The 22,445-nt window shown below is 41.4% G+C and overlaps 3 protein-coding genes across 3 annotated transcripts; 2 read left to right on the top strand and 1 right to left on the bottom strand.

Annotated features, from left to right (window-relative positions):
• The first annotated feature begins 58 nt into the window (after window positions 1-58).
• Window positions 59-9,892, top strand: atmin (ATM interactor). The gene is made up of 4 exons (XM_075462048.1): window positions 59-405; window positions 5,119-5,244; window positions 5,883-6,082; window positions 6,189-9,892. The coding sequence occupies exons 1-4, from the start codon at window positions 118-120 to the stop codon at window positions 7,951-7,953; spliced, it is 2,379 nt and encodes a 792-aa protein (XP_075318163.1). The 5' UTR covers window positions 59-117; the 3' UTR covers window positions 7,954-9,892.
• Window positions 9,893-13,052: 3,160 nt separating this feature from the next.
• Window positions 13,053-17,135, bottom strand: LOC142377726 (uncharacterized). The gene is made up of 3 exons (XM_075462037.1): window positions 16,979-17,135; window positions 15,741-15,965; window positions 13,053-13,857 (listed from the first exon to the last, which is right to left on the bottom strand). Exons 2-3 carry the CDS (start codon window positions 15,939-15,941, stop codon window positions 13,144-13,146), a joined length of 915 nt encoding a protein of 304 aa, XP_075318152.1. The 5' UTR covers window positions 15,942-15,965; window positions 16,979-17,135; the 3' UTR covers window positions 13,053-13,143.
• Window positions 16,162-21,553, top strand: LOC142377716 (protein phosphatase 1 regulatory subunit 3E). The gene is made up of 2 exons (XM_075462026.1): window positions 16,162-16,561; window positions 16,683-21,553. The coding sequence occupies exon 2, from the start codon at window positions 16,824-16,826 to the stop codon at window positions 17,739-17,741; it is 918 nt and encodes a 305-aa protein (XP_075318141.1). The 5' UTR covers window positions 16,162-16,561; window positions 16,683-16,823; the 3' UTR covers window positions 17,742-21,553.
• The last annotated feature ends 892 nt before the right edge of the window (window positions 21,554-22,445 follow it).

Here is a 22,445-nt window from a genome sequence, read left to right as displayed (position 1 = left end):
AGAAAGTTTTCCCGGATGTGACGCAACGCAGCATTTTGTTTGACTGAGCCTCTCCAGAACGGTGGTCAGGCATGCCTTTCAGTTAAAACTGAGGGACGGAATGCCCCACTTCATCCAATGCTGCTGCAGGGGCTTTCTGCCAAACACAGGATGGACTGTCAACACAGAAACATGGCCGCTTCTGCAACGGGCAAAATGAATAAAAGAGACAACACGACGACGATGGACGGTTTGAAATGCCACGAAGAGTCTCTGTCGCAGTGTCGGGAAATAATAAAACCCACAATCATGGAGTTAGCCAAAGAAGTGAGGACGAACATCCTCTGCACCGTGGAAGGATGTGGCAAGATTCTCCCCAACACACCTGCGTTGAACATGCATCTTGTGAAGTCGCACAGAGTAAAGGTAATCAGTCGTTAAACTTGGTTATCCGTGTGGTTTAAGTGTGAACTTAACCGAAGCGCTAACCTGGCTAGCTGTCAAGCTGACCCTGAAACTGTAGGGAGAAAAAAAAATTAATAGAAAAAAACCGCAAGTCATCCAACTTTGTCTTCGCTAGCACATAGTGATGTAGCAAATAGAGGTTATTAAACGGTGGACGTTTGTTGAAACCTTTCTTAGTTTTTATGTGGTTAACGTTCAGTCGGTGGCTTCACAATTAGCCAGCTGGCTACACTCAAACTAGCCACACGTGCTGTCAATTATCTTTTGATCACGTGATGATTGGTACCAATTGCTCGTTGACGTTTACCTTGACGCTAAAGTATTTTGTATAGTGGCTTGTTAGCTCCGTGCGGGAGTTTATTTGTCCTTGAAATACAACTACACACACACACACACAATATGTTTATTACCAATACTTAAGACAAGATGAGACATAAATTCATTGAGCATCCTAACGACCAGCTTTGTCCAAAATGTAATTGCACAATTGCTCCTAACGCATCACAACAAACCTTCATACGCAGTAGTGGTGGAGCAGTGTGCTTTTTAATGGCCTGCTACTCGTAAAGCAGGGCATACAGAGGTCGGCATAACGCTTGCGCTGCAAGCAGTTGTGTTAACTTTTTATTTTAGAAATGTATCATTTAAACAGATGTCCTCAGAGAATCAGTTGCATTATATTGAACAACGGAACAGACACATACAACATCATCAGCTTGATGGGTTTAATATCTGCCCGTTTTGGGGGGAAAGTTGTCTTATTTGAAGACATTAGAGGCTGAAAAAGTTGGTTGAATTGAATCCATTTTTAAAGTAGAGACAGTTTAAGCTTTTGCCCCAAAGTCTACCTCTGATCCTGGTTCCTCTGTGCTCACTGGACCGGGTTTTTCCGTGGGAGGCTGTAATTCTCTTGTGTCCCGCCCATGAATGAAGTTCTTTGCTGGGGAAAGCTGTCTTTTGTCCTGCTTTAGACTAGCTCTTTGTTTAGAGTGGGCAAATGTGAGAATTTGAATTGGCCCTCAGCAGTCAATGTGGGTGGACTTTTAAAAGCCCAATAGAACCGTTTGTTTTTTACCCAGTAAATCTGAGCTTGTGTCAGGTGTGTTTTCAGCTTCTGATCCTAAAACAGAAATGTTTGGTCAGGGGACTGAGCTCATTTGGAAAAAAAAAAAAAAAAAAGGCTGTTAAACTTTTTTTTTTCTTTCATTTTTATCTGTTATTGTCGTCATTTACAATTCATGTAACATTTTTTTTTTTTTTTTTTTTTTTTTTTTTTTTTTGGAATTGTACAGCCACACTACAGATTGTACCCTTTTTAAGGTGTGCAAAGAGAGGAAAGAAGCACGCAGCAGTGATATTCTTTGAGTCAGAAGGCCCGGACAGATTAATTCACTTTAAAGTGAAATTGCTCTTTGTGGTAATGATATTTTGGTAGTGATAAAGTCCTTAGATACTGGAGGTTCTTATCAATTAACAGCTAACTGCAAATCATGACAGCTAACTGCAAATGTGGGACAATACATCTATTTATATAATGTATACTTTTACATCAGCAGCTTATTTGCCAATTTGACACTGTTCTTGTTTCTTACTGGGTAGCTGTTTTCCTCTCAAGACTTGACATAGCTCAATTGAATTTGTGGACTCAGCTGAGTTTAGACTCCTTTTCATAAGGCTAATGAACTGTTTTTCCTTGGCTCTTAGTTCTCCTTTAATCTCCTGTCTTTTTATACCAAAGAGAAGCAGAATTTAGATTCTTACTCTCACTTATTACTGTATTGTACAGTTTCCCTGCATAACAGAAACGATCTTTCGAATCATAACTCTGGACTAACCCGACTGTGGCAAAAGCACAAAATCTCAGCTTGCTTCCTCAGCTACTGGCTGATGACAGATAATGTCTCGGCATGACTCAGGCTTCAGCCCACGTCCGTATGATGTAAGTGAAGCACTCTGCAGCAAGATATATTGTTTCCAAAATGTGTCTTTTATTTTTCTTTTGCTAACCTTTTCCGATAAAGCAGAGGATGTTTTGTCAGCTGGTCAGCACCCTCTAGTTTTACAGCGGATGGAGGTGACCTTGGCAACTGGAAAGCGACAGTATTAATGGCTGCTTTATGTGATGATGCTGCCTGTTTTCAGTGGGAAATGCCTGAAGCGTTGGTGCTGTTTTATAATGAGAATCATGTTATCTTATCATTCACTGGCCATTGTGTTCTAATCCTACAATGTGCAGACAGCTGAATTAACATGAGAGAGAGGCAGTTTTGTAGCAGTGTGTTTAATCTAAACATGTTTGTGTTCTTCAGTTAAAGGTAGGGTAGGAGATCCTGGATTTTGAGTCCAGCGAAGCTGCATTTTGAAAATACACAGGTCAAAAGTCCCAACCCTTTTCTTCAGAATCCCCCCGAAGCCACGCCTCTAGAGTACATGAACGCACAATGCTTGTTCACGAGCACGAAGGTGCACGAGCGCTGTTCTGACAGCAAGCATCGATCGTTGCCGTATTTAGTATATGCTAACTATACGTTTAATAATGCTAGGTGCTTGCCAAGCTGGCTCTAGTTTAGCTTCCTGCCAAGCTTCGCGTAATTCGTTCACGGAGCAGGGTACGCGCACCGCGGGAAGGAGGGGGAGGGAGGAGCAGATTGCAGTTTGATAGACGCATCAGAATCCAATCATCGTTAACGGTCCGTTCAGTATGATTGGATACTGTTTTTCCTGGATTGTTCGTTCTAGGCTACTAAAACTTTTCATTTTTGTGTCAAAACTTTTAATTAATTGGTTGCAATGGGGGTGTGAAGAGTATTTCAAGCAATATGTAAAAAAAAATGCTCCAGAAAAAGAACCCCTACCCCACCTTTAAGAGTAAAAAAAGATTTCTTAGATAACATACCATTAATTGATATATTATTTAAATGTAGAGCTACCATTTACAACCCTGTTGTCCCAAAGAAACCATTGAAACATCAGGGAGATAACTTGAGTGAAAACGCAGAGTAGTTTTACAAATATGCATAGCAAGTGCTCAAGAATTTTTGTGTGCACAGTTACTGTCTTTAGGGTTATTGCACAGATATTTGTTTATTAAGAAGGTAAGCCTAGGTTCCAGTCTGTTAGCTAAAAATAAACTATATTCCCATATTGATATGTTCATACATGACATATCACAAGTAAAGACAGTCATCAATACTATAGTTGAGGATTTTTTTGCATTGAATCTGCGGTGCAACACCCTCTCCTCAGAAAGGCAAGGTCAGACAGCCTGAATGTCTTACAGACTATTTTGGGGAGCCATTACCAACTAATTCTGACTACTAGCTGGGTGGAGCTCTAGCAAGTTGATGTGTTTTCCTCTGGTTGGCAAACGTAACATATTCTTTTTACGAGTGTCATAGCCTGAAATCAGATTACCTAAGCCTTTGTGCCTCATTCAAAAATGTTGAAATACCAGAGGACACAGGTCTGGAGTTCTCATTTTTTGAGAGAGCCATTTCACAAACATGGCGCATAAACAACTTGGTTTTACAACAAGATTAGTTCTAAAGCGTGTTGCTGTTCCAGCCTGGACTATGAACAAAATGCAACCTTTTGCTCCGTCTAATGTAAAACCCCATGACTCTGGCATTTAGTGAGGGAGAGTTGTCAGCACGGTGAGTTTTGCAGTCTCAGCAGACTTTCAGGAACTACTGAGAGGCCGATGAGTGGGTGGATCTAATTATCATATTCAGAAATTCCAATTAACAGGATGAGGAAGGAGATGGAACAAAACATACCTCATGCCATATTATGGTTATTAGGGTTTTTTTTTCATGGGGAAAAAAAGATGACATTTTCAGGAAAACCGATGAGTTGTAGGGAGATCTGGAACTGCTGGAGTGAGGCTGCAAATAAGAGTGTCAGAGGGAGTAGTTGTACACTTTAATGGCCTCAGGCTTGAACGATTTCCTGTGATGTGGTGGAATGAGTCTCTTGCTGAATGTGCTCCTGTGACTGACCAGCACATCATGGAGCGTGTATGTTCCTTAACTTGGATATCCTCCCTCTCTCAAAAAACAATATAAGAGTCCAATTCTACCACCCCAATGTTGTTGCAGATCAGCTTGTTTATCCTGTCGACATCAACTGCCCAAAACCATAGAGAAAAGCCCTTGCCACCACAGACTGTTAAAACTTCCCGAGCATCATCGGACAGATGCTGAAAGTCCTCGCTCGACTCAGAAAATAGAAACTGCTCTGGCCTTTCTTGTTGAGGGCATTAGTGCTCTTGGCCGAGTCCAGTTTATAGTCTGTGTGCAAGCTAAAATATCTGTAGTCGCCCATTGTCTCCACACTGACTCCGCTAGTGGTAATCCAACCAGTTTTTTGGTCTTTGCCACGTTAAGCACTTAGTACCTTCTTAGCTGTTACATTAAGAAAAAAAATTGTTCACAAAGTAAAATCATGGTTTAACAGCTAAAATCTTTAATGTTTGACACAAGATAAAGATAATTGATTTCTAATGTGATGCTTTGCTATAGAAGCACTACATCGTTTATCATAAATTTACGTAATTTGCACTACTTTTGAACTTGTTGCCATGCTTGATTATGTTACTGTATTCCAAACCTGTTAAATACACATAACTCTGTTCTGTCCTCTTTCTGTACCCTTTGCTGTCAATGGTACCTTCAGGATGGTATTGTCAACCCCACGGTCAGAAAGGATATGAAGGGCTCTCAGAAACTTTACTGCTGTCCCATTGAGGGTTGTCCAAGGGGACCGAACAGACCTTTCTCCCAGTTCTCCCTGGTTAAACAAGTAAGTATTTTCTCCATCAATATGTAGGGGATTTATCTGGTTTGTTCTTGATAAAAGATCTTTCAAATATTTAACCCATTATGCAAAGCTGTGGTATATTGAAGGACTAAAAAAAAATCAATGTACAGTTTGATAATGAGCGTTTAGTTTTGCAAACCATGCTATATTTTCTCTGCTTCTTCCCCGTTAATGATAGAATGGGTTATTGAGAGACAAACTGCGTAAATATAGACTTCTAAAAGATATTCAAAGATATTGTGCTGTTGTGTTTCATGCTCTCTTTTTACCAATACCAGCATTTTTTTTTTCACATATTTGTGTCTTGTGGGTTTTGAGTCTGGGTCTTCGTGGATCAGGCTTGTTGCAGCACATCTGGGGAGTTTGGAGGCCGCGTCAACATCTTGAGCTTTTTCCTCTTCCTTGCCCTGTTCCTGGCATGTTTTTGCGGTGCAGTACATTGCCCAGCTAGGCTGCTTCTGAACAGTTTTTTTTTTTTTTTTGCCATGGGAGTTGTCAGAGGCTCCCCAATAGAAAATTGCTTTCTTTTTAATGAACATGTTTTCTTTTACTTGACCTGTCAATTATTCTAATGTTGTGGCTGAACTATGTCTTTTTTGCTCTTTTACCTGTCATTGTAGCACTACATGAAGATGCATGCTGAGAAGAAACACAAGTGCTCCAAGTGCAACAATGGATACAGCACAGAATGGGACCTGAAGAGACACATAGAAGACTGTGGGAAGACCTACCAGTGTACATGTGGCTGCCCCTATGCCAGCAGAGCTGCTTTGCTGTCACATATCTACAGGACTGGTCATGAAATTCCTTCAGAACACAGGCATGTAAACGCGTAGACCAAACAGGGTTTTATTGAACTGTTGCATTTAGCTGTAGAAGAAAATTAGTTTTGACTTTTTCTCTTTCTCTGTTTTGTGTCTTTTCAGAGTTCCTCCAGTAAAAAAGCGAAAGTTGGAGAAACTGTTAAGTGATACTGAAAAGGTTAAGATTAATGATTCAGCTATTCAGATCATGCCTGCTACTAAAGAACTGACAGAGATGGCTCTGTCTTCTGATTCAGCTATAGACATTCCAGATCCTGTGAACCAGAACTTCAACCCTCATAGAGGCCTTCAGAAGTTGCTCTTACCAAAGCCCAGGATGGCTTTGGTCAGTGTCCCTGTGATGCAGCTGGCCCACCTGCCTGTCCTCCTTCCTTCTACAGAAGGTGGGAGCCTGAGATCTGTTGTTCTTGCAGTCGACAGCCAAGGTTCTGTCAGCACCCTTCAGCTCTTGCCACAAACCACCGGAACAGTGGTACCCCAACTTGATACAAAATGTTTGGCTTTCAAAGATGGCATGCCGACCTCCCGCTCTAGCCAGGGCCCAGTTAGCACAGGGGTTCAGGTCAATCTGGATCAAGTGAGTCCAGATGACTCAGCCAGCAGCATAGCAGGACAACGGGGAAGGAGCACCTCTACCAACATTCAGACTGACAAATCATATTTGTCAAAAATGCCCATTGGGGATGGAATAGGGTTGTGTACTATGGGCGAGTCTTCAGTTTCATCCTGTTCCCAAACAGACATCAGCGTGAGTGCCCAAGTTCTCCTGCCAGTCAGTGTTGAAACCCAGACATTCTTCTCCCGAGCTAAATCCACATCGTCTATCGGAGCTCAGACAGAGAGCCAGTGCCAAATTCCTTGCTCTTCCTCATCCATGCTCCCGTACAAAACAAGTCAGACACAGACATATTTTGCCATGCCACAACTAGAGGAAAAAGCCCAGGACCAGGCTATCATGTGCTCTGACCTCTTTGATAATGAGTGCCTCAGTGTCTCTACCCAAACAGCCCTGGACATAGACACCCTTAGTCCTGCAGGGAGCAATATGTATGAGGACTCAAAGTCAGCAGGTGGTATGTGTTTTGGGGTGCAGACACATGAGCTCAGTGCAAACAACATGGCAGACAACCAGACCCAAACAATGACCCTATTAAATGATCTTGAAAACATTTTCTCTAGCAGCATGTCAGGCCATCAGGTGCTCTCGGAGACCTCAGCAGGCTGTGGGTCGGGTCTCAGCTCTGTCCAGGAGCCACACAACGGAATAGACTTTGACTTTGAAGAATTCCTCAATGCTGTGCACATTCAGACACAAACTGAGGAGAGTGAGCTGGGTGTACTGGGTGGTGACACACCACTGGAATCTCTAGACATTCAGACGCAGACAGACTTCCTTCTTATGGATGAACTGGACCAAGGCGAGGGACCAAGTCGAACCCAAGCTAATGACCTGGAGCTGTTTGACACTCAGACTCAGACTGACCTTAATTTCTTACTAAATGTTGGAAGCAACATGCCCCTGAGCAGCATCCTGCGGCATTCAAGTTTTTCTATTAGCACCGAGTCCTCAGACACAGAAACGCAGACCGATCTTCCTTCACTAGCCGCAGCTCCTTCAGCACAGACGCATGTAGATCAGGGTGAGCATGTAAGGTTGCTGAGCAGCACTGAGACGCAGACTGTGACCAGTCAAGCAGAAGGCCTGGGACACCTCTTCCTGACCAGCAACGAAACACAGACTGTTATGGATGACTTCATGTCAGCAGACCTGGCATGGAATATGGAGTCCCATTTCAGCTCTGTGGAAACGCAGACATGCGAGGAGCTTTGTGCTCTCTTTCAGCACCCTGAGAAACCCAACAGCTGAGATCCTGTTGGTGAAGCTTTCTAAGGCTTTGCAGTGCATCTTTCTGAATTCTGCCTCTTCCTGTGAGAGGAACAGGCCTATGTTGTCCTCTGGCGGGCCAATTGTCATATCAGTAAGAAGTCTGTGAAAATGTTTTTGACCATTCCACTTGGGCTTCATGTCCAAAGCCTTTCCAGGAATATTTATATCTATCCTGACCGCTTTGCTGCACTTTATTAGGTCAGTGGGCATGATTTATCAGCTCCTGCGACAGTTTACATATTTATTTGCACATTAAGTAACATTGTATGCGTCCTGTCTAAAATGCCACATAAGGTGTATGTCAGTGTAACCACTGTGACTAGTTTGTGCTTTTTGGTCTAAGTGGCAGTTCAACACTGACTTAACATTTCATAAATGTTAGATCACTGTTTATAGCTTTTATAAAATTGTGTCAATGATCTGTACAGACTGCAATATTGTACATTTAGTTGTCATGAAAAATTTAGCATAAAGCCTTCACGAGGTCGGCAGCACAAAAACATACACGTCCGCTCTCTCTGCTTTGAGTTGATGGGAAAACACGACCAGCAAGAGCCAACTTTGTTTTCTTTTATTGTATTTTCAACACTAAGCAGGCCGTTGCTTGAATCTATTAACATGCATCTCTCAACTATACAGTTACACATACAGATGTGGCACAAGTAAAAATGAAACGCGTCTTCTTGTCATTTGTTGCACAAATTGCATTGAAATGTTATCGTGAAGTCTGATGTCCCCTTTTTTTTTTTTTTTGAGTCTGGACCTGTAGTCAAAATTAGTTGTCAGTCTTGGCTGTCACCGTCTTTGACTTTTTCATGAGCTGGATGTAAGTGTATACAGTTGAAGCGATGCAGCAGTGTTACTGTGCAGTTTTACAATAGATTAGCACAGTCGCTGTATGTCTTCAGCACCTGATACTTACTAAAACGACTCCTGTCAAATATCAGATTTTGCTTTCGTAACATTTGGGCACAGTATTTCATTTTAATTTATTTTTATTTGGTCTCCTCTCCTTGTGGCTAGATTTAGCTTTTTGTGTGTGTTTTTTATGTTGTTAAAACTGTGTAACCTTGCAGTCAGCACATACAGGTTATGTTGTACACAGAAACATAGATCTACAGGCCTTGTTCATTTTGTTTTGTCGCTGCCTTAATTCCAGATGTTAACCTTAGTTCTGCTACAGACCATTTGCTGCTTTAAAATTATATTAATTCCAGAATATTCCGTTTCTGAACATGAATAAACGTCGGAGTCCTGTCGGACACGCATTCGGTCTTCACAATGCATGAGTAGTGTTTTCATTATGGTTACATGAAGCACTGAAATGTCCCTTGCTGTTTTCTCCATACTTTGTGCGGAGAGATTGATGTTCCGACTCAAGAAAATGCTGGAGATCTTCTGGATCTTCTTGGAGAACATTTCTTTAATTTCATTCATTCGTTTTTATGGACAGGTGGTTTATGCCGTTACAGTTTTAGAAATGCTTGTTGGAACTGAACAGAAAAATTACTGTGCCCCAGTATAACATCCTCTTTTTTTTTTTTTGTTTCCCAGTGTTAAGGTTTTGAACATATCTTAAATTTTAAGATATATTTTAAGGTCTGTCCTTCTAGTTCGTGATTTATTTTTATTTTTTAAAATTCAGATTCGGTGGCATTGCTGCTTCCAACAGGTTTAGTGGTAAAAGGGAATCACCTTGCTTCTAACCGAACTATATGTAGAAGCATCGTTTGTCCTAAGTGTCAGTAACCGTGCTTTACTTTCTTCCTCTAAGGGAGTGCATGCGTGTAGTTTTCCAGCACTGAATATTTGTTTTAGCAGAATTAAGAGTTTTTGTTTCCTATATAGAGTTAATGGATAGCTTGATTAATTGTTGAAGCTACACTACAGAAGTTGTTAATAAAAATGCTGGAATGACTGTTGTGCTCTTTGTCACTTATTTAAAACCCTAGGAGAAACACCCCATCCCGATCAATGTGCAAAAGAGAAATGGTTCATTCACTCGCATCAGTTTATTTTTGTGGTACGAGTTCAGCACAGTGGAAGAAATTGGGTGAACAAACGTGGTGTCTTCTTTGATGTTCACCCTCTTTGTTTTGTTTTTTGTTTGTTTTTTAGAAAAAAATTTGCTAAAATTAGATGCTTAGAGCAAAGAGAAATTTGATGAATATTGCACATAAAGAATGCAGACACTAAATACTGCTTTTAATGAAATAAAGGAACATTGTCCCCTTAATCTACATGCACATTGATGAAAAACATTTTTTCTGATTAACAGTGTAACTCTGGAAAATTCCCCGACAATCCAGACAACACAATCCTTGCGGTTTTAACAGAATTGAGATAATCTGGCTGGTTTTTGGAATCCAAAGTGACCCGTGGTAAGTTTTCAGATTTCAAGATAATACTGCAATGACGATCTTTGATCTTTGTATGACCTAGTTTAAATATGCGTTCTCCATTAGATGTGTAACCGCTGATATCAAAGCTGTATTGAAGTGGGCTGAAGTACTGAATTCCCAACCCTTCAAAATAAAAAAGGTACAGACTGATACAATAGCACAGCAACTGCATTGTTGCTAGGTAACAGGAAGAGCTGCAAAAGCACTTGTGGGAAGAGGCCAGAACTAAATAAAGGTCAGTACAAAATGATGTCTGATAAATTCATATTTTAGTGTTTTGTTCACTTGTCTGTTGGAAATGTTATCGTGATCTGTGACTTAACATTTTGAAATTCCTCTTGAAGGAAAACTTTGTGGACAAAAGACCGAGCATCTCTTTGTACATTTTTGTGGATAGCAAATCGAGTAAATGATGAATGCACTTTTTACCCACAGGCAAAAGGCTTGAAATTCTATTCTTTAGCACTCTTCAGTATTGTTAGTACTTAGATGCACCCCCTTTGTCACATTTCAGATAATAATTTGTAGTCTGCAAGAGTCTTTCTGTTCTGGCTTGCGGGATGCTCTTTCATTTGTCCTGCAAAAGGCTTAGAGTTCTGTGGAATTCTTTGGCTCTCTACCATGCACTCCTTCTTTTAAGGTCTACTCAGAGATTTTCAGTGAGGTTTTTCTATTAAGAGAGTGAGGCCTGTGGTTAAACCATTGGGTTGTGGCTCTTGATGTTCATTGTGGATTTTTTTTGTTTGTTTGTTTTAGGTGAATTAAGGATGCAGCAGTAGCGATCCTCTCGTCATCATTTTCATTTCTGCAATTCAGTCCTGATCGCTATTCCTCCCTTTAACAGTGGCCTGTTCCCTCCTCTTACTGCCACATAATGATTCATGTTAGCATCATCCCTGTGCCTAATAGTTGAAGAGATGATCTTTTTTGTGAAATTCTCCACCCTTTTTCCTACAAAAATACCTTTGTTCATTCAGGCCAAAAATATAATTTAAAGGGATAGTTCGCCTCTTTTGACATGAAGCTGTATGACATCCCATATTAGCAATATCATTTATTAAATACCTTTGTATCACTACGGGCTGTGTAAACTGTGCAGACCGAGCAGTCCCCTGTTTCCGAGCAGTAAACACCGTAACAGGTGCGGCTGTCGGCAGGTGGCTGTATACGCAGTGTTAAGAGAGAAAATGGCGCCAAGCGATTGTGAGGTCTGACTTTTTCTGTTGAACGATTTTGTGATGCAAATGTATTACTCTTTTGAACACATATTGTTTTGAGAAGCAAAACGCTTTATTTTTGTGGCCCCAGCCAACACCAAAACGAGGCTGGAACTCGGCTCACAGTACGCAGCAGGAAAGATTTTCTGAAGATGACTTTTCAGTTTGTTCTGGTGTTACTTCCCGCTTAAACAGTTTAAGTTAAAGTTAAACAGCTTAAACCTGCCCTGAAAAGTCTTGAAAATCTTCCTGGGAGTCTTTAAAAGACGAATAGGGTTACTGATTTTACTTTCTAGTTATCTTATGGACGGTTGCCACCCTCCTCGGGTCTTCCAAACCTCAAGTTTTAACCTCTCTTGTTCCTTTTTGGCTGTCATTTCGCAATTACAGAGAAAAACATAGGAAGCAGCTGAAAATGTATGTATCTATGTAAACACTTTGCTGTCTTCTCTGTTCAGCTTTGTGTGAATCACTTGTTGCAATGCTCAGTGGAACATGGAGGCTGATTGGTGACAGCTAAGTTTAAAGGGTCATAGTATTTATAAAGTTTTTTAAAATTCCCAACATTGTCTGTGAACAAGTTTTGGCTTGACCCTGCTAATCAATGCCTGGGGCCTCAGTAGAAGTTATTTGAGAGCTCAATTTTTTTGGGATTCCCAAGCTTCAATGTGGCATCCCATTCCTTGTTTCACCCTGAAATTGTTCAAAGCTCGTACAGTGATTTTTTTTTTTTTTTTTTTTTTTTTTTTTTTTTTTTTTTTTTTTTTTTTTTAAATGTTCACAAGAATGTTTTAGCATTAACTTTCATCCTTCTGAAACCAGTTTATCTTAATTCGCAGTATATTTTGCATGCCATCCCACAGACCGCTGTAGCATTTCTTTGAAGAACAGCAGTCGGTAATATTTAAAAGTGGAGCATCGGCTTACTACTCATCAGACACCTGGTGGGTCTCTGATTGCACGCTTCATGGAGTATAAAAACAGTGTTGTAGTAATAGAGAAATCAGCTGCAACCAACGGAAAAGATCAGCGAGTAGCGGTAAGAAGGGACGGATAAAGCTGTGTGTATACAGTCCTGAGATTCTAATGAGACATTGGGCTGCACGGTGGTGTGGTGGTTAGCACTGTCGCCTCACAGCAAGAAGGTTCCAGGTTCAACACCCAGCTGGGGCCTTTCTGTGTGGAGTTTGCATGTTCTCCCCGTGTATGCGTGGGTTCTCTCCGGGTACTCCGGCTTCCTCCCACTGTCCAAAAAAAAATCATGCATGTTAGGTTGAACACCTGCTGGTGGTGGTCGGAGGGGCCGATGGCGCCGGTGCTTGGCAGCCTCGCCTCCGTCAGTGTGCCCCAGGGCAGCTGTGGCTACAACACAGTAGTCTGCCACCATCAGCATAGCACTTTGAGATTCCGTATGAAATGAAAAGTGCTTTACAAATGTAATTGATTATTATTTTATTATTACATTAATTTATTGAATGTTATTATCATTCATTTTAAGCAGTTGTCTCAGAGGCCTCATAGAGCTAGATAGCACTTAGTTGTTGTGTTATTTAATGTAAGAGGCTCTTGTCCATCAAAGGTTGGGCGGCGTCAGGTTTGGGAGACGCAAGTACTTGAGACTTCTTGGGAACAGGGGCACAAAAAGCAGGGAACAAAAATGGCTTATCCTGACATGTCTGGTAAACCGAGGTCAGGGCGGCAGAGTTGGTGTCAAGGTCTGAGTTTCGAGTGTCCATTCTTGTCCCTTTAGTTCCACTCCCTCCATGACATCTCACTTTGGGATTCAGCTGTGATGACTGGTGCTTGATAGGTGGCAAAAATGTGAAGTTTTTAATGGGAACCATGGTGTTGTTGAGCTTATAGCTGGGCTTCTGAGGCTTAGTGAGCCTGTTCTCCAACACTGAGTATTTTGAGGACAGATGGTGAGGCTGCAAAGAGGTGTGTCTGAGTGTCCCCTCCCCATCTATCTTTTCATCATGGAATAAATGTGTCCTGTTTTTCTGGGTGGCATTCAGGACGGCAAAATCGGTTTGACCCCAGGATCCTGTCTGCTGGTTTGGTGACGCAGATTTCTTAAAGTTGCGCAGGCCTGCGTGAGACTCACAGGGCTGCTCACTAAAGCTGGCTGAGCTGTTTGCACCGGCGGGTAACGGGTTAACGGACAGAGGGGTCAGATTGTCGGCTTTCTTTTGTTTTGGTTTCCTGTGGTTCTTCTGAATCATAAGTATGCCGCTCAGTGGAGCAGCTCTCGCCCAACCACAAACCTGTTGCAAAAAAAAAAAAAAGAAAAGCCAAGTCAGAATCCTGCACCAATCATCTGGAAGCATTAGAAGCACAAGTGTGACTGATGTCATGCGGGGTGAAGACTGGGTAAGCCAGGAGCAACATGATGCTAATGGTCAATGCAATGGTCTCCTTTCTTGCCATTTTCCATCTAAACGGTCTGATCCCAGCTCTTTAAAACACTTGTATTTTCTGTTATGTTGATTCTCCCTTCAGGCTGACAACCTGCCTCCACCCCATCTTCCTGATACAATATATTTCACAAGGAATTTCTGCGTCCTCCTCATCTCATCCCCACCAGCATCTAGACTCTTGAGGGTTCCTACTATCAACTAGCCTGACTACGTCATACTCACGATTCTAGTCAGAATGTGAGTCTGATACTGCTCAATAGAGATTTGGGTATGGGGCGTGTTTCAACCGAACCACGAGAAAAAATGCCTCTTCGCTCAAGTGGATAGACCTACAACCAATCAGAGCAACGTAGTATGTGACGTAGATTAAGCGACACACACTTGTTGTAGGAAGGACGGCAAAAACATCTTTTCTATCGATAAAAGCCTTTATCGCGTTCCTCTGTTCGTCTTTCAAAATGAAAACAATGTGGAGATCCTATAGAACAGACTCGATGGCAGAATCTACACGCCCTAGCTCTCCAGCGGCAGCCGTGTTCAGCTCTTTAGTGACGTAGTCGATAATGTCCCTGTTGATCATCTGTCCATCATCGTATAAAGCCCGCCCTGGCAATCTGATTGGTCCGACCAATTCTTGGTCGGGCATAATGATTTCCCAACTGAGCAGAGCCAGACCGAACTTCCCGACCAAAACTTTTATGGGCGGGGCTAAGTTCGGCTGGCACCCAGGCTAACTATCAACTTCCTTTGATGTATCACTCCATTGTAGGGATGACATGAACAGAGTCTAATCACCAAAACTTCTTGAAACAGAAGACCTGTTTCCACTTATTTTCAAATCCAGTTTGTGTGTATTTTTCCATACCTCAGCATTTTTTCTCTCTGTTGTCCTCCCTTAAGAACGCCACGTGGACCATTTCGGATGAGGCTACTACATCCAACAGCATAAATTTATCATAATAAATCATCATTTGATTTATGATGGCTCTTCATCATAAATCAAATGAAGAGACAGATTCATCTCTCGGGTCCTGTATCAGGTCTTTGCAGTATTCTTTTGCTATTTTGCCTTTTCTTCTTTTTTCCTCCACTTTCCAGTTTCATCAAAGTTTTTGGCTGGAAGCTCATTGGGAATCGCCTTGTGCAAACATACTATTTAATGTCTGTCAAATTGGGTTATCTTTGGGATTTTTTTCTTCGACGCAATCAAAGAAAAGGAGACAAATAATGTATCTTTGTCTTTGGGCTACTACTAACAAAGAGCCTAAAGATGCATGTAAAATGTGCTATTTATTAATTTGTTAATTATGTTAAGACACACCACAGGCTCATCAATGGAATTATATCTTTTTCTTTGTGCATGAATGGCTCACAAGTTAGTTTGAAGTCTGCTCAACAAACATGAAAACACATTGGTCTGAAAATGCTCAGGTACAAGGACTGGAAGGAAAATGAGTGACAAATCAGCCACTGTTGAAGGAAAAACTTTAAAAGGCATTCAGAAAGCCTGACGAGCGGTTGCTCAAGATCACTTCAAGAGACTGAAAGGATGTCTGTATAAAGAAAAATTAGGACTGGTGCAAGACTTTTGCACTCTACTGTGTTTTATCTATAACTCTGCAACTTAGTTTAAAACTTTATATTAGGTAGCACTATCCTTGCCTCAGAATGTGCTGCTGGTTTAAATAAAGGCATGTAAAGATTGGCTTGCATTCAGAAGATTCACTTACAGCGTCTTCCCTTCTAGAGTAACTAACGTACTCATATGGCTCACGTTCTCTCATGGAGTTCTCCTCACTGATATCTAGGAGGGCATCAACATGTCTCCTTTCTGGTCTCCTGAGAGGCTGCGACACCATGTCCGCTTTCGCCCAAAGCTCCTCGCCTTCTCCATTAACAGGTGTCTGAACATCTTCTTGCTGGGTCACCATGTTGTAGTTAGTTCGCGATGAACTCTGCAAAAGTACATCAGACACATGCCAAATTTGCCATCCGTAACAAGCCTTTCAAACGGATACATTTAAGTAAGAGACAGCCGTTGTCATGGTAACTAAAGGTTCCGCAGGGAATATGTGATGTAGGTGAAGGGGAGGGCCGCACGCGCCTGTGCTGCTCGCAACCAGAGTCTGCTGCATGCCGTCTTATATGTCATACATTAAATATGAAGTTACAGGGTGTCCCCGACATCACGTGAATGACACCGTGATTGCATGACGTAGCCTAACCGAGAATAAAGATTTTGCTCATATCTGCCTGTGCCATTGGAAAGCGTCCGTTAAACACGTTATTCTTGTTTAATAGCATAATACTGACGGAGTTCAACAATGTGGCTCTGGAATATTTGTTATTCTGTCCTGCAGGCGTTCGAGGGTTTTTATAATGTCACAGCGTGGAAAGAGGAAGACAGTCAGCTTCTCACTTCAGAAGGAGGAAACCATTTCTGGTTAAATGCAACGTTCACAGCTGCACGTAGGCGGCGGTGAGCCACAGTGGGCGTAAAACGCGAGAGGCAGCACGACGCACGGTCAGTTCTATAAATGCAAACAAAGACGTAAGTAGCCCAATCTTTCCCCTTTCGTTTTTCACGTAATGGTGTGTTCAAGGTGACGCAATTTCAAGAGCAAAGCTTGTTGTGTGCGGCCCAACACTAACAGTTTGGTTTATTGGTGCAGAGCTGCAGAGAGTCAGCTTTTGACGCAGCCGGAGCACCTATCCGCGGGAGGGACACTGCCACCTGACGGCTTCATCGCTTGACTCGCCGGTATTTTTCCTCACGAACACTGGGCTCTGCAGTGCAGGCACTGTGGTGTTTTATGGAAGCAGACTCTGAGCATCCTGTCGCGGTCATGCTGCCCCCAAAGAGCTGCCTTCCGAGGAACTACAGCTGCATCGCCGGACTGTTTGGGAGCCTGAGCGCGGCAAACCCGAGGCTTGACGATACGGAAGATTTTGACATGATGAACGGCACCTGTGAGCCTATCGATAACCAAGTGGTGGACGAAAGGCCACGGGGCAGAGAGATTTTCCTGAAGCCACAGCAGAGCCCGAACCTTCGTCGGAGGTGCAAATCGCTGCCTACGCCCACGGAGAGAGCAAAGTTGGAGGTCGCCCGCAGCAGAAGTCCAACAAGTCAGAAAAAAGTCAGATTTGCCGACTCCCTGGGCCTGGAGCTTATTTCAGTGAAGCATTTCAATGACACGGATGACCCAGAGGTGCCGGAGCGCATACTGGCGAAATTGCCCAAAGATCCCCTTCATCATTTAGACACAAAATTCCCCCGGGCTCCTTCACAGTCTGTGTTCATGGAATTGCAGTTCACAAACCCAGGCACGCTGCACGACTTCGAGCAGAAAGTCAGAGAGGTGAGAGTCCTGTTGGAGACTGTGGAGGCGGACGCGTTCAACCTCTCCGGGTTTGTGCGTGTGCTGAATCTGGCTTTCGAGAAAAGCGTCTCTTTGCGCTATTCTCTTAACAACTGGATAACATTCATGGACAGTTTGGCCATCTACGTCCCCGACTCAGGCGACGGTGTCACTGATAAGTTCCGCTTCAAGATTGTTATGCCCACCTACCTTGACAACGGAAGCACATTGCAATTTGCAATTAAGTACTGTGTGGGTGGCCAGGAGTTCTGGGACAATAATAATGGGAACAACTACAAAGTGCGACATCACCGTTTCAATATGTCTCCACCTCGGGAATGGGAAAATGGTTGGATTCACTTCATCTGAGTGTCGTCGCCTATTAAGCGGCGCATTCCGGCCGTATTATGCGCGCAATAGATCCCGACTACCTTATTTCTGACCGAAGCCTGTTAAATATCTGGACCATGGTCGCCATTGTCAGTTTACACTGGTGCTTTGAGAGAAAATATTGTCCCGTGACACCAAAACCGTTGCCCTGATGTGATAATACACTTGGTGTATGAGCCTGATGGGGGTGCCAGTGGGGGGGATGTTGTATGATATGTCGCCTTGATGTCAGGGCTCGGAGCAGCTTGGTGCCCTTTGAGAGGGCATCCTCACATCCTTATATAACGTGCCACGGAAAAACGGGCCGGGCAATGCCGGCTTGAGCCTACACGACTCGTTTCAGGAGAGGCTGTCCAATTCATTTTATGGCATGTTATTTCTAACATAATCACTTTGTTTTGCATGTGTGCAAACATATTGAGTTAATGGGAAACAACGCATCGTTGCTTATCATGCTCCTTCAGTCTAAGGTCGAAACACAGGCTTTCTGAGACAGACATGCACATTAAATGCCTTATTCTAAGCTATGATGTAGGAAACTATAAGTATGCAATATTTTCTCCAGTGGAATAGAATAAACACATTAGATCGTCATAATCGTTAACCCCTACGTTTTTATACGATCCAAGGAAAGCATAGTTTGTTAATTACCTACCTTTATGCCATAAATCTGCAGATATCCCACAATCCTTCCACATTTTCTGCTTCATTAATATCTATAGAAACAGTTGAGGTATTTTTCATGTTCACATTTACAAGTCAGCACCATGTAACCAAAGTCAAAAGATACTTTATTTATATATATATATATATATTTAGATATGTACAACAAAATATAAAAAATGACAGTTCAGTGTCCCTGAATCTTAAGGGTTGTCCTTTCAATTCTTTATAAGGAATGGGTTACATGCTCATTCTGCATTGAGGTTCAGTCGTTTCTGCTGAAAGTGCTCCTCCAAAATGGCCATTGTTCCCCTGAGGGAAGTATATTTATTAGCTGTTTAAAGGGTTCATTTTACCTCACATTTCTTGTGGGCTTTCTCTTCTTCAGGTATATCGTAATAGAACAGATGCTATTTACACAGTTATTTTTACATTCAAACAAAAGTGTATTATTTTCACATGCACAGATTTGAAACAACGCTTGTTAAATATCTAAGGTACTTCACTGCACTGTGTAACTGTTTTCCACAAAGGTCTGTTGATGACGTAGCTGTGACAGCTGATTACGTTTAACTGGCTTCTGCTGCTGCAAAGGTACTCGATCATCATCGCAGTCGAGTGCTGCTCCTTAAACTCCACACAAATGACCAAAAAGGTTTAAGCAACCCCACTGGCTGAAAATGACCTTCACGAAATACAAACTGTCTTCATTCATTTCATTGTCACATTTTGGCCATCGAGTGATATTTTACACCCAAAGCTGTCGAGAAAACGTATAGTCTTTTCATCCATATGCTTTTGATTGATTCGATGTTGGTCCTTCAAATCCATTTTTGTACTTGAAAACAGATTGATTTTTTTTTTTTTTTTTTTTTTTTTTTTTTTTTTTTTTTTCCACTCGTATGTTAATATTGGTGTTTGTGCACGAGGCAAAAGTTGGGACTCCAGAAACTAGAAGACCAAGAGGCAGCATGCTTTTATCTCCAGTGCTCTGACTGTAATCTGAACATTATCTTGGCCTTTGTTTACATCACCGCGGCCTCAGAGGGGAGATTTCTATTTCATAAGGTCAGTGTGTGGATGAAGGCTATTCCTGTAACCACTTAGTTTTTGGAGCAGTTCCACTGTGAATATAACAATACTGTTTGATTTTTTTTTTTTATCATTTTTTTTAAAAACAACACAAGGGTAAAGGTGATGATTAGTCTTGATGAGGTGAGAGGTGACATGGATAATATAACTTAGCTTTGTGAGGTGCAGGACTGCATTTGTTTCATCTCTGTCAGGCCACGGCAGAGCTGCAATGTTACATTGTCAAATAATTGGGTGTTCACATATTGTTTGCCTATGTGTATGCTTTGTTCAAGTATTCATGCAGTGTAATATCAAATAGCTGTTATTATAAAGGATGAGGTTACTTATGTAGGTACAGAGGGATGCATAATAGAACCAATAGAAAGGATTTTTTATTTTATGGAAAGGTCACTTGCCACAAATGACCTTGTGATGATCTCTGTTCTCCTCTACAGGTGCCTAATTGATGTAGGCTTTTAAAAAGTGTCAAAGAACCACAGCTTAATCACAATGTGACTTGGAAATGATAAATATCATTTTAAGGAGACGAAGTTTGGTTTTAGAACTCGGTTTTAGCTCTGACTCCAACAGTGCTGTTGTTGTTGGTGCACCCGAACAATAAAGACTATGAAGGGCCTGTGCTCTCATGACATTTTCACATCAGTGTATACATAACAGTTTGTATCACAACTCACGGATATATACGTATGTAAATGTGTCAATGTTTCATCTTGAATGTCTTCCTATTACTGTTCAATGTCATGTGTATTTTAAAGCTTTGGAAAGCAGTAGTGATAGGTGTGAATGGTTACAGTTTGTCTGTCTTATGATCCTGTAAAGTTCAGTCTTCAGAAAAAAAAAAACCTTGTGAGGCTAATGTTAGAAATAGAAAGATTACAAGCGGTGATATTTAGTCTCAAAGTGTTTTACTTGATAATTAGATGTGTAAATTTTTTTTTTCCTTGATGTGCCAGTATTTTGTTTTCCAGCCCATGTGCACATTTAATGGTGTACACTGCCTTACTAAACAGCAAGTTCACTTAGGCACATGTAAGAGAGGTGGGAAGTGACAAGTGCTTCTTTGTTGAGGAATAATGTGATTGTAGAACATGTGAACTCTGGATGATTTTGAGGGACATATCAGGGAGAAATATCAACGTGAGACTGGCGTTTTTTTTTTTTTTTTTGCATGAGTAACTTATGATTGTAGCTGATACTGAGCAGACCCAGTCAAAGCACGTCTAATGCAGAGAGAGGAAGGACAGAGGTGTGACTTATAAATGACCGCTTCTGCTGTTGATTGCTTCTACACAAAATATTTTCCAGTCTTTGGCACATTGTAGTACTTTAGTCTCTCCGTATGGAAAGCTAATCTGTCTAATTTATAACCATTTAATGGCACATTCTCTAGTGAGATTATTTTTCTGTAATTATTATGCAACCCTTTTTGTTTTATAACATCTGCACTGTGAGCTATTCTGTGTCCCTTTGTTGCTGTGATTTTTAGCCATATTTTGCACGTACACTTAAAACATACCTTTTTTTTTTTTTTTTTTTTAAATGTGTAGCTTTTACTGTAACCTGTATTTTTGTTTAAAAAAAAAAAAGAAAATAAACAACAATTATTAATAAAAGCTTTTGTGATGGAAACCAAACATTCTGCTCTTTAAATCACCATAATATCACCATAACATAATGCAATCCCCCAAATGAACCATTCAATATTACTGTGACAATTGCATCGTGTGGCTGCAGTGCTGTGCATGTGTGCATTCCCAAGGTGTCCTACTACTTGATCAGTCAAGCATCTCATTTTTATATATATCAGCTCTTTGCCCCCATAAAACGGCTCACTGCAGTGTGCTACAGCCTCCGCCATTGTAGGCCTGCCTGAGGACATGCCACTGAATTGATTGCTGCCTGACACTGCTCCTCTGCCGTTTACGTGGGTGGGATTGGAGCTTGAAGCAGGATAAGGTTCAGCTATTGCTGGGCAAAATCAAACTAAGAAGGTAATAGAAGAGCATTCAAATCCTATTAAAAATGTGAAGTGGATATCATATTTTCTTTCTGGTTGTGAATTGTTTACATGCCTCAAGTATAAACTCAATTATCTAAAGGTACAAAATATGTAGGTCTTCTTCAATAGATGGAGTTAATTCTGATGCATGTAGTTTTCCCATAATTGACTGTTTTATTACCTCTATATAGGTGTCTGCATAGACAACAGAAGGTAGCCAGTGGGTTGCCAGATTTGTTGTTTTAAAGCCCCACACCAGCAGTTTGTAATGCCTTAAAAGAAAAAATCTGTTTTCCTGAAAAACATTTTTTTGGATGTTTTTTGACATGAAAAAGCTCACTACTGAAATACTGCATAAGTCATGACTATGAATATGTTAATGTGGCCCCACACACATATCTCACCAATTCTGTAAAGTCTCTTCTCATTGTGCAAAACGAGCTCCGCTAGTCTCATTGTTTTGATCAATCAGCAATGTGAAGTAGTCTATCTCAAGGGTCAAGAAAAGTGGAAGGTAGGCAGACTCGGCAGGCCTTTAAACTTCTTTGAGGTGAGCAGTTTATTTCCAGTTCTCTCCAGTACACACTTAGGAAAATCTCCCAGCATAGAAAAGACGAAGCAGCGAAACACCTTCAGAATTTATTACCTCTTAAGTACCCTGGAGCACAAAATCCAACTGTCTATAAACAATCGAATCCACTCCTGTTCCGTTTTATACTTTATCATTCCCAAAAGGTAAACCTACCCAGTAACCCTGTATCAAACAAATCCAACATTTCTAATAAACTAAATCAAAACTCACATACTAACCAAACAACTTGAATATCAACTTTTCATTAGAACTAAATCAGTTCTAATGCATTACATCAAAATAAGCCAAACATAAAAAATAAAGAAAAGTACAAAAGGAAAACCCGTTAAACTTG

This window comes from Odontesthes bonariensis, chromosome 1, assembly GCF_027942865.1.
Source record: "Odontesthes bonariensis isolate fOdoBon6 chromosome 1, fOdoBon6.hap1, whole genome shotgun sequence".
Classification (NCBI taxonomy): domain Eukaryota; kingdom Metazoa; phylum Chordata; class Actinopteri; order Atheriniformes; family Atherinopsidae; genus Odontesthes; species Odontesthes bonariensis.
The sequence above is the reverse complement of the archived record's forward strand: the minus strand, read 5'-3'. Positions and strand labels throughout refer to the sequence as shown.

Coding starts and splice junctions, on each gene's coding strand:
- LOC142377726 (XM_075462037.1), bottom strand. CDS start 15,941: ATGGTGACCCAGCAAGAAGATGTTCAGACACCTGTTAATGGAGAAGGC. Junction 13,858..15,740: donor ACTCTAGAAGGGAAGACGCT/GTAAGTGAATCT, acceptor TTTTTGCAACAG/GTTTGTGGTTGGGCGAGAGC.
- LOC142377716 (XM_075462026.1), top strand. CDS start 16,824: ATGGAAGCAGACTCTGAGCATCCTGTCGCGGTCATGCTGCCCCCAAAG.
- atmin (XM_075462048.1), top strand. CDS start 118: ATGCTGCTGCAGGGGCTTTCTGCCAAACACAGGATGGACTGTCAACAC. Junction 5,245..5,882: donor AGTTCTCCCTGGTTAAACAA/GTAAGTATTTTC, acceptor CTGTCATTGTAG/CACTACATGAAGATGCATGC. Junction 6,083..6,188: donor GAAATTCCTTCAGAACACAG/GCATGTAAACGC, acceptor GTGTCTTTTCAG/AGTTCCTCCAGTAAAAAAGC.